The sequence below is a fragment of the Nannospalax galili genome, unplaced genomic scaffold (assembly GCF_000622305.1).
Source record: "Nannospalax galili isolate Female #2095 unplaced genomic scaffold, S.galili_v1.0 scaffold237, whole genome shotgun sequence".
Taxonomy (NCBI): Eukaryota; Metazoa; Chordata; class Mammalia; order Rodentia; family Spalacidae; genus Nannospalax; species Nannospalax galili.
Genome location: NW_008339924.1, coordinates 1,204,590 through 1,215,961, shown reverse-complemented (window position 1 = coordinate 1,215,961; position 11,372 = coordinate 1,204,590). Strand labels below are relative to the sequence as shown.

The 11,372-nt window shown below is 46.9% G+C and overlaps 1 protein-coding gene across 1 annotated transcript in view; it reads left to right on the top strand.

Moving 5' to 3' along the window:
• The window catches only part of Ttll8 (tubulin tyrosine ligase like 8), a 32,425-nt gene that overhangs the window by 4,487 nt on the left and 16,566 nt on the right, over nucleotides 1-11,372 (top strand). Inside the window, 5 exon segments of the mRNA XM_029564364.1 lie at nucleotides 3,426-3,595; nucleotides 4,021-4,084; nucleotides 5,105-5,233; nucleotides 5,519-5,633; nucleotides 6,334-6,456. Coding sequence (XP_029420224.1) covers nucleotides 3,426-3,595; nucleotides 4,021-4,084; nucleotides 5,105-5,233; nucleotides 5,519-5,633; nucleotides 6,334-6,456 — 601 coding nt within the window.

Genomic DNA, 11,372 nt, shown 5'->3' with positions numbered 1-11,372 from the left:
GAGGGGACTCTGGAGACATGTCCTCTGAGCTTAGCGCGCGCGCACACACACACACACACACACACACACACACACACACACACAATGTAATAATTTTTTAAAATATTTTATTTATTTTTATTTTATGTGTAAGTATATTGCCTGCATGTACACTCATGATGTGCAATGCGTCACAGGTTAGAAGAGGGCATAGGATTCCCCTGGAACTGGAGTTACAGATGGTTGTTAACCACCACGTGGATACTAGGAATTGAACCCAGATCCTCCTCTGCAAGAGCAGTCAGTACCCTTAACCACTGAGCCATCTCTCCAGCCCCCAAATGTAATACCTTTTAAAATTATTTTTAAAAGAAATAAAGCTGGGCGTGGTGGTGCTCGCCTTTAATCCCAGCACTCGGGAGGCAGAGGCAGGCGGATCTCTGTGAGTTCAAGGCCAGCCTGGTCTAATAGTGAGTTCCAGGACAGCTGGGGCTCCACGGAGGCCCCGTCTCAAAAAGACCAAAAACAAAACAAAACAAAAAACAAAACAAAACAAACATACAAAAAGAAATATAAAAAAATTACAAAATGAGCCAGGCATGGTGGCGCACGCCTGTAGTTCCAGCACTTGGGAGGCAGAGGCAGGCAGATCTCTGTGAGTTCAAGGCCAGCCTGGTCTACATAGTGAGTTCCAGGACAGTTGGAACTATAGGGAGACCCTGTCTCAAAAAGACAAAAAAAATTACAAAATGAATACCTTGGTAATGTTTATTTATCCCAAAGGCTATGGAGACAGTCTGCAGCCCAGGCTGGCTGGAACTTGCAGCGATCCTCCTGCCTCAGCCTCCTGGCAGTCTGCATCTATTTATAACTAAATGCTGGCATGGTTAGGCTTATCCACAGCCTCATCCCATCACTTAGCATGTCCTATTGTGTTTTAGTTTTCTTTCTTTTCAAGTCTTCTTGAGAATGGATTATATTTTTATTCCACTTTTTGATTCATTCCTTTATTTTTATTCCATTTACCCTGTGTTAGAAGTCCATGTTTTTATTTTCCTTATGGTTTCTTTAGTTGTGCTGTTGACTTAATTTTTTCTAAAGTTACTGTTTGATCACAGATGGTCTAGCAGAACTGTGAGGAGTAGACCTTTATGACAACTGTCTAGTTCCCACTGTCCTCTGTACAGCCCCTTCAGGCAACCAGTCCCTCCTTGTGTCCTCTCAACCTTTACAACTGTGTTGCAGGCAGTGGGCCCTGAAATGATGTTCGCACTGAAAGGCAGTTTGATGAGGCCCTCTGTCCCACCTGTCTCTTGTGGGTATTAGGACTCAGCCTCAAGCATCTCTGTAGAATGCTTCTGGGTAGGGTCAGGTCTTCCTGTGGGACATCTGTCTTGTGTCTGTCTCATGTCTCTGTGATGAGATCTGGGTTCAGCTTGTGTCTCTGTCTTGGGTCTCTATGATGAGACCTAAGTTCACCTTGTCTCTGTCTCAGGGTCTCTGTGATGGGGTCTGGGCTCAGCTTGCCTCTGTTCATGCCTCTGTGGTGGGGTCTAGATTCTGGTGGTGGCTTAGTCACTGATCAGGGTCTCGGGGCTGGTATCAAATTGGCTGTATTTGCTTCCAGCTTGATTTAAGAGTCAGCAGAATCCCTCCCCTGTGGTGTTTTCACAGCCATCAGAGGGGGGAGTCTGAGCTTCAGTCTCTGTTAGGCCTCCCCTGACTAGGTTAGGCTCCCAGGAGATCAACAGCTTCTTCATCAGAATGCACTGATTTTAGAGCACAGTGACAGCTACAAAACTCTGTCACATTTTTGGGTTGATGCCAGTGATTGTGGTGTGACACTCCATCATCTCGCTGGTTACATGGCTTCCTTGCCTTCCAGAAAGGGTGTCCTGAGTGCATGACATGCTGGGTCACTTGCCATATGTCTGCTGCAGGACTTCGGTGGTTCTGACCCACTACTCCTGCGTGACTCCAGCTGACTCTGGCTGTCCCTGACCCTGCTGATGACTGAGCACAGGTTGTCTTGTCTGCCTTCACCTAGCAATTGGCTCAGGGTACCTCCTATGCCAGCCTTTTTTCAATGGCTAAACAAAATCCCTGAGGCTGCATATTTTATTAAGAAAACAAGTTATGGGGCTAGAGAGATGGCTCAGTGGTTAAGAGCACTGACTGCTCTTGCAGAGGACCCAGGTTCAATTCCCAGCACCCACACGGAGGCTAAGAACTGTCCTTAACTCCAGTTCCAGGGGAATCCGAAGCCCTCTTCTGACCTCCTAGGATTGCACAACATGGGTGCACTCATATACATGCAGGCAACACCCTCATACACATAAAATAAAAATAATAAATAAAATATTTTTTAAAAAAGAAAACAAGTTATTTGCTTTCCAGTTTTGGAAGTATGAAAGCCCAAGCTTGTGCAGTCCTGTCTGTTTGACTGTGTCACATAATGGCAGATGGTATCATGGTAGATGTGCATGACGGAGAGAGAATATGTGTGAAAGGGGCCAGAGGGAGATGGGGGCTACGCTTACTCTCACAACAGCTCACTCCTGAGATCAGCATTTCTCTTCCTTAGGGCATGCCCCCAGTGGCCCAACCGAGACCTCCCACCAGGATCCTCCTCCACAAGGTCCCTCTACCTCTTAAACCCAGGTGTTGGAGACTATACCTCGAGCACATGAGCCCTTTGGGAAAAAGTCACATCCAAATCCTAGCAATGATCATCCATCTCCTAAATGCACTCAGCTCGGGAGACTGAGGCAGTGTAGCTTTGTGATCTCACAAGCTGCCACCTGCCTGCTTGCCCACATGCAGCTGAGCCATCTCCAGATAATGGTTCAGGGTTCTAGCTGTTTCTGGGCTGGCCTGTCCCTTCCTGAGCCTCCCATTTGTTCCTCTTTCCTTGTGTTACAACCTCAGGTACCCATAACCCTTTTGAACATTAGTGACAGTGACTTCTGTATAGAAGAGAGTCACACAGGGAAGTTCTCAGCCATTCATTAGACCCATAGGCCTTTGCATAGCTGTGTCTCCCACTCATGCTCCAAGTTCAGAAATCTTGAGCTGGGGCCACTTGTGGCAGCTTCTCAGGAAGTGCCTACTTTCTAGTTGTGCTGTGGCCTCCTTTTTGTGGGTCTGAGTGAACAAATGAGTGTATGAAGGTGATTGCCTCTGTAATCCAGACCCAATGAGGGACATAGAGCAGCAACTGTGGGGCCATGTCCGTGAGCCACCATACATACACACACACACACACACACACACACACACACACACACATATTTATACACATCTGCTTACAAAAGATGTCTCTGTGCTCTCTGAGCAAGGTATGCTATCTTCCATGACAGTTTATCTCATCCTGCTCTGGAAACTCACCTCAGGGGGACCCCGACCCCTCGTTGCTAAATACTTCAGTCAAAACCCTGCTGTTTTAGGAAAAGAAGATTTTTTCCATCTATGGACACTACCCTGTGATCCGGGCCACACTGCGAAGGAAGGGTTGGGTAGAAAAGAAGTTCCACTTCCTGCCCAAGATCCTTCAGAATGTCGACAGTGAAGGTAAAGGGGCTCTGGAAGAGGATCAGACCTGCCTTTTTCCATGTAGGTTTGTCATAAGGCTAGAAAGTCAGACATCCTGGGTGTGGTAACTCCACATACCTCTGGCGTCTGTCTCCACATCTCCATCACCCTCCCAGTGTCCCCCATCCCCCCCCACACCCTTTGGCAAAGTCCGTCATGGTTCCAGTCACTTCTTGATGTCCCGTATCCACACCCAACCCTGGCCATCCTTCCTCCAGCTCCAGTTCCCCACAGGACATTCCTCTCTAGACTCATGCCCCAGTCTACTTCCCCCATGGCACAGCCCTTGAAGAGCATTTGCTCCCCTGGGGGCAGTCTGACCTGGAGCTTCTAGTAGACAGGTGGTCATCTACCATGGTAGGTTTCCAATACTACAGGGATTCTGGCTATGTGCCCTGGCTGTACTGCACCTGCCTCTCCTGCTTCTGTTTTGTTTGCAGACAATAAAAGTGCTGACACCAAAGAAAATCAAGAAATAGCCTTGGAAAGATTGGATGAGATCTATGATGTGATGGTAGGCCCCTGGCCTGGTGTCGGGGAATGCCATGACCTGTCTGAGGCAGGGCACATTGGAGGGGGTGGGGGTGGGGGCTGGAGTGAGACTACTGTGTGAGACACAGGACCTGAGACTCCCTGGGGCTTCCCTGCCCCCTGCCCCTAGCTCCTGCATCTCACACTGACTAGCATAAGTAAAGGCCTATGTGAATGTGGACCATGGAGGGCTGAGTGATGTGCTGGAGGTCTGCAGCCTGGCCTATGCACCACATGATGGAGACAGAAGGGGCCCAGTCAATGCGGAGTCTCCAGTGATATAGTAGTTTATTCCAGTCATCCCCCAGCCTGGCTCCTCTGCAACTCTCTTCTGCCTTTGTCCATAAAGAGGACAAAAGGGCAGTCACAGAGTGGAAGGAAGATTTTGCCATATATATAATTTAAAAGATTAGATATATGTGTATAAGAACTCACAAATCAGTGTTAAAAAAGACAAATAGAAAAACAGATAAAAGATTTGGCTCGGAAGTGGCCAGTAAGCACGTAAAGTTCATGGAATTAATTCCATTTCCATAGTGCTGTGCACTTAGTCTGATTTGTTCAACTGTAACAGAGCCTAGGCCTTCCTTTGCTCTGTTCTGTGGGGAGAAGTTGCCTTCTGGGGCTCTGGGAGCAAAATTCCTCTGGATGGAGCTCCCAGGTCCCAGAGCATCATGGTCACCTCCAGTCAGTAGCATATCTCTTAAGTCCCACATAGATACCAGGGTGGGAACAGTTCTGATCTCTCCCAGCAGAGGGAGACAACTGGCTCCTGGGCTCCAGAAACCCTCTGTGATGGGGGTTGCTCCCAGTCCAGCACAAGTGGCCCTCAGGAGCCATATGACCTCAACCAAGATGGAATCCTTTGTCACAATCATCGCAATGCAGTTTAACATCTGGTTCCCATCCCCCCCCCCCGCCGCCACACTCTTGACTATGTCCCAGCTGTGCAGAGGAAGAGAGCTCTGAATGTTGGATGTTGATAGAGGGTTCTTTTTGCCAGTCTAGTTTGGTAAAAAATGAGGTGCCTAACCTCCTTTGGACTGTCAAGAGGGATGTTGTGGACTATCACAGCTTGACCTGTGACCAGATGCTGAACCACTGTGGAAGGACGGTGTCATTCACCACTAAGGTGGATGGGAGGTCCTGGGCTTGATTAGAATGGGTGGGTCATCTGCAGCTGGGCGGACCACAGGGACTGGTCAGCTACAACTTCTTCCCCAGGATGCCCACCACCTCCTGCTCTACCTCCCCACCTGCACCCCTATGCCTTCCACTGTGTCTCCAGGTGGTCCCAGAGTCATGGAAGCCCTCTTCTTGGGGCCAAGCCAAAGATGGGTCCCCAGTGGGTTTCACCTTGTGGGTCAGGTGGGTGAGGCTGCCCACTGAGGGCCCTGATACACTGCTCTCTCTGGAGATCGGACTGTGTGTGAACATGAGGAGCCTGCCTTGGTATGTCCAGGCCAATCCTAACACCTTCTTCCCACGTTGCTATGGCCTCTGCTCAGAGACTGAGAAGCAAGAGTTCTTAGGTGAGTGACTAGTGGCCTCCTGAGGCTCTACATTTCCTTATGGCCAGAACCACCAGGTAAGGATCTCTGATCAGCCAAGCAAGGGCCAGTCCAGAGACTTCCACAGGCAATGTTGGGAATATGGGGCACCAGAGGCTGACAGAAGCTATAAAGCTGGGCATCTGGGTCTTGGCTCTGAGGGAACACAGGGAGGCCTCAGGCAGCACTGTCTCAGAGCAGCTCTGCCTACTTCTGTCTCTTTCTAATCCTAACCCTAACCATGCTGCTCAGAGCCTGGGTTCACCTTGACCCTGGGTCTGCAGGATATACAGCTATGCCCTGCTTCTGTGCTGACTGAGTGCAAGCAAGGCCCCTTAGCAGTGGACGGTTGTATGCCCACATGGTCCAGGGTGTCCAGAGGAACCTCAGAGATTCCTCTGAGGGGCCTGGCACTATAGCAAGAAGACTTCTGGAACTATCCCTCAGGTCTCTGATGAGACAGGATGAGGGGCAGTGACTTAAGCACAGGGGAGAACAGTGTTTAGAAGGAGGAGCTCACAGGGGACTGATGTGGACAAGTGGGTGAACAGCTGGGCATAGGGCAGACGTGAGGCCTCTGCAAGAGCTGAGACACCTGACAAGGGTGGCGGGGAGACCCGTGCAGCGTGCCTTGCTGCCTCTCCACTCCGGGTGGGCAGTGGAAGCCCTGGTGTCCTTCCAGACGACTTCCGGCGTACAGTGGCTTCCAGCATCCTCAAGTGGGTGGTCATCCACCACAGCTACAACCAAAACAAGGGCAACGGTAAGGAGGAGGCCAAGAAAGGTGACGCCAACCCCAAGAAAGGTGGGCACTGCTGGGGCGGGGCCTCTGTGGCTGGTGGGGCGGGGCCTCTGGCCCAAAGGACCAGGTCTCTAGTTGATGGGGCAGGGCCTGTAAGGCTGACAAGGCAGGTTGGACACTGTCGCTTTGGTGACACAGCAGCTATGGAAAGGAGACACCGATGCTCCTGATTCATGACCCTCAGAGTCGACCTGTTGACTTCGAGCTGAGACCTTGGCAGTCCTAGTTGAACAACTCCCTCGGCACCCTTATCCCATGATCACATTAGATCTGGTCCCCCAGTTCAGTGTCTAACCAATGGTCACTGCTGTGCCCCTCTGCAGGGCCTCTGAAAGAGGATTACAGCAGCGACACACCTGCGTGGTGTAGGGACACAAGCAGTCACTTAGTTTTAAGTTGTTGATGCTGCTGTTGTTATTGACTTTTTAATTGAAATTTGTCTCTTAGTTTTAGGTTAACAACAAAATTGAGCAGAAGGTAGGATAGGTTTCCTATCCATCTCCTTCCCCCTTCTCACCCCACTGTCAACATCCCCACCCGACTCTAACATTTGTTAGAACTGTTGGAAAGTCAACCTTAGCATGTTAAAATTGTAAAGCGTATGTTTGAACAATAATCTGTGAATCAGGCAGCTCTAGGCCGTGAGCAGAGGCATTTGTAGGGCAGATGTGGGCTAGTTACAGCTGAACTGTCTGGGTGGGAGTCAAGATATGTAACTAAGGCCCTCTAGCTGTTTATACTTGGCGGAGCTAATCCCTGCAGGCCCTGGCCCTTTTACCACCTCTTCAGGATACCCACAGTGTAAACCTCACAGTGTACAGACTGGTCAGACTGGCTCCATTCACATAGCAGCAGACTTTGAAGGCTGTCTCACATCTTTCTGTGCTTGATACTAATAATTTCAGGCCAAATAGCTTCCTGTCCAGATGTGCCAGGTTATTTTATCAGTTTACCTACGGAAGGACTATTAAAAAACTAGTAGTTTGCTTTCTCTGTTGCTGGGATAAAACACTGACCAAAACCAATTTGGGGAGGAAAGTGTCTATTTTAGATTACAGGTTACAGTCCATCATCCACAGAAAGCAAGGCAGGAACTGAAGTAGAGACCTAGAGAAATGCTGCTCACTGGCTTGCTTCCCTCTTCTGCTCAGTTACTTTTCTTATACAATCCAGGCCCATCTGCCTAGGGATGGCACTACCCACAGTGAGTTGGGCCCTCCTACATTAATTAGCAACTAAGAAAATATCCCATAGATATGCCAGTCTGATGGAGGAAATTCTTCAGCTGAGGGTCCCTCTTTCCAGGTGACTACTATGTATTAAGTTAAAACTAACCAGAAAAAACTTCGATGTGAAGGTTCACATGGCCATAAATTTTCAGCTCATCTGGGTAAATGCTAAGTAGTGTAATTGCTGGATGTTATGGTGAAATTAATTTTGTGAGAAATCTGCCAACTGTTTTCCTAAAGTGGCAACGCCATTTTGCATTTCCATACCATGTTACACTGGTTTTTTTTGGGGGGGGGAGCGGACCATGAACAAATGTCTGTCACTTCAGATAGGGAACCAATGACAGACCAAAGTGCAGCTGGGTAAACCAATGAGTTTTATTGGGCTTGCTTATAGAGTATGGGTACCCCAGCATGGGAACTGTTCACTAACACAGGAAACCTGAAGCTTACTGCACAACTTGCCGGCAGCTCAACGGGTTGGAGAGTGTCTCTTCCAGGCAGCTTGACTGGTCTGACAGGGTCGCTCATCAGTCCTTAGGCCTTATATATGGGGGAAGAGGGGCCTAATGTATCTGGTCGGTTTTAGGAATTTATTGAAGCTATTGAGGTGTCTACTTCCCTGCAGGATGGAGTGTTGTACCTCCCTATAAGCACCCTGTGTCTTAGTGAGCCTCCTCCAAGATGGACGGCTTTATCTTGGAGAAAATTGCTACCGAACATCCCAGTGGCCTATGCACGGTGGAATGTTAGTTTCACATCCTGAAATAAGCAGTGTAGGAGGAGAAAGGATTTTAGCTCACAGTTCAGAGGCTTCAGTCCATGGATGCTGACTGTGTTACTTTCAGGACTGTGGCAAGTCGGAGCACCATGGCAGAATGGTGTGGTTGAGCACAGCCAATACCTTTTGGTGTCAGGAAGCAGAGAAAAGAGGAGAGAAGGAAAAAGAAGGGCCAGGGATAAGATATTCTCTTCAAGGATCCCCGGTTACCTGCTTCCTCCACCAGGCTCCACCTCCTGATGGTCTATTCACCTATGAACTGGATTAATCCACTGAGAAGTCAACAAACTCATGATCCAATCTGTGCTAGGTCTGTGCCACTTGCTGGTCCAGAGCTCTCATGTCCAATGACAACATGTGCTGTTCTTGCTGTCGGCATCATTCCACGTGTCATTTCCAGCTGTTCATCTTCCCTGGAAATGTCTGTTCAGATGCCAGGTCCCATCCAAAATTAGGTCGCTCCATTTTCTTATTGACAGGTTCCAAGCGTTCTTTGTGTCCTCTGGACAACATGCTTTTATCAGAAGTGTGTGAAAGTGCCCCCCCCGTCCTTGGCTCATTTTCTCATTCCTTTGAAGATGATTTTTACACAGCAGATACTTTTAATTTTAATGAAGTTAACTTATCAATGATTTCTTTCATGGATCAAGCCTTTGGTGGTATATCTAAAACAGTCAACAAAAAGCTTGGGTCACTTGGATTTTCCTTTTTTCCTTCTGAGAGCTTTGTGGATTTTTGTGTTCTATTTATACTTATCATCCTTTTGGAGTTAATTTTTTTTGAACAGTATGGCCTGTGTCTCGATTTGGTTTTGTGTCTCATTTTCTTTTTTAAGACTTATTTTCATTATTATTTATTTTTAGAACTTGCTTTGTGGTCTTTTTGAGACAGGGTCTCCATGTAGCCCCAGCTGTCCTGGAACTCACTATGTAGACCAGGCTGGCCCTGAACTCACAGGGATCCGCCTGCCTCTGCCTCCCGAGTGCTGGGATTAAAGGTGTGCGCCACCATGCCTGGCCATTTTTAGAACTTTTAAAGTATTTTTAATTTAATTCTTGACAGTTTCATACGTGAACACTGTATTTATATCACCCATACTCCAGCCTCTTTCCCCTCCAACTCCTTCCATGACCTTTTATTATGTTTATCATGTATATCTGTGTGTCTGTATGTGGGAATGTGCATGTGAGTGCAGGTGCTCATAGGTTCTGTGAATTTATTTGTGTATTACACCAATACCATGCTGTCTTAATGTCTACAGCTCTAAGTCTTAAATCTTCCAACTTTGTTCTTCTCCATTGATAAAAATAGACTATTCTGGTCTTTGGTTCTCTGTACCTGACTTTAGAATTCCATTTGTTGACATTCTCAAAGTATCTTTCTACGATTCTGATTGAGACTGTGCATAGACCATGTTGGGGAGAGTTGACATGTCAATAATGAGTCTCCTGTCTGTGTACATGGAATAACTCTCCATGTGTTAGATCTTCACTATAATTTTCAGTTTTTTTTCATTTGCCTCACATAGTTCTTATGCCTAGTTTATTAGATTTATTTGTACTTAAGTGTTACATTTTCAAGGGTGCTAATGTATATGGAATTTTTTTTTAATTTCAAATTCCAGTTGTTCATTGCTATTATATGGGAAATGATTGACTACAGCCACTTGTTACCCACAGTACTTTCTGTTTAATTCTTTTGGATTTCTACATAGATAACGATGTTAGCTGTGAATGAAGACAGGCTTACTCCTTTCCAGTCTGGATACCTCATGTTTCTTTTGCGTGTGGCGTGTGTCATTGCATTCACCAGGATGCTGATACAGAGCTGAAAATCAGCCGTGAGAAGGGACTCTATGGTGATGTCCTCCCTTTATTTTGATATTAATAATTTATGCCTCTTCATAACCTGGCTAGGGGTTTATTGATTCTATTGCTCTTTTCAAAGAACTAGATTTTGAACTCATTGATTGTTTTTCTATCATTTTCCCATTTTCATTTTCCACCCAAATTTTTATTATTTATTTTGGTTAGTTTACTTTGGATTTTTTTTCTTTTTCTAACTTTCTAGCCTAGATCATTAATTTTATAAGCATTCAACATTCACAATATCCTTCTAAGAACACCCCTGGTGCCATCCTACAAATTTTGAAAGTTGTGCTTTCATTTTCATTTAACTAAAAATATGGCTAACAGAGCTGGAGAGATGACTTAGCGGTTAAGAGCACTGACTGCTCTTTCAGAGGACCCCAGTTCAGTTCCCAGCACTCAATGGCGGCTAACAATTGTCCAAAACTTCAGTTCCAGGTAATCCAAAACCCTCTTCTGACCTCTGTGGGCATTGCACGACATGGGTGCACTTACATATATGCAGGGAATATGCTCATACACAAAAAATAAAATAAAAATAATAAATAAAATGTGGCTGACAACTCTCTGTAGCTCCAGTTCTAGGGGATCTGACACCCTTTTCTGGCCTCTATGGGCATTGCATGTCATGGGTGCACTTACATACGTGCAGGCAAAACACTCATAGCACATAAAACAAAAATCAAAAAATTTTTAATAAAAAATAGGGCCAGGTGTAGTGCTGCACACCTTTAATCCCAGCACTCAGGTGGCAGAGGGAGGCAGATCTCCAGGAGTTCGAGGCCAGCCTGGTCTCCATAGTGAGTTCCAGGCCAGCTGGGGCTACAGGGAGACCCTGTCTCAAAAAGACCGAAAAAAAAGAGAAAATTTTAGGGTATGGCTAGAGAGATAGTTCAGTAGTTAATAGCACTCGCTGCTCTTGCAGAGGACTCAAATTCAGTTCCCAGCACCCACGTGGCAACTCAAAACTGTCAGTAACTCCAATTCCAGGGGATCTGACGCCCTCATCTGATCTCCTCGGGCATTGCATGACACTGGTAC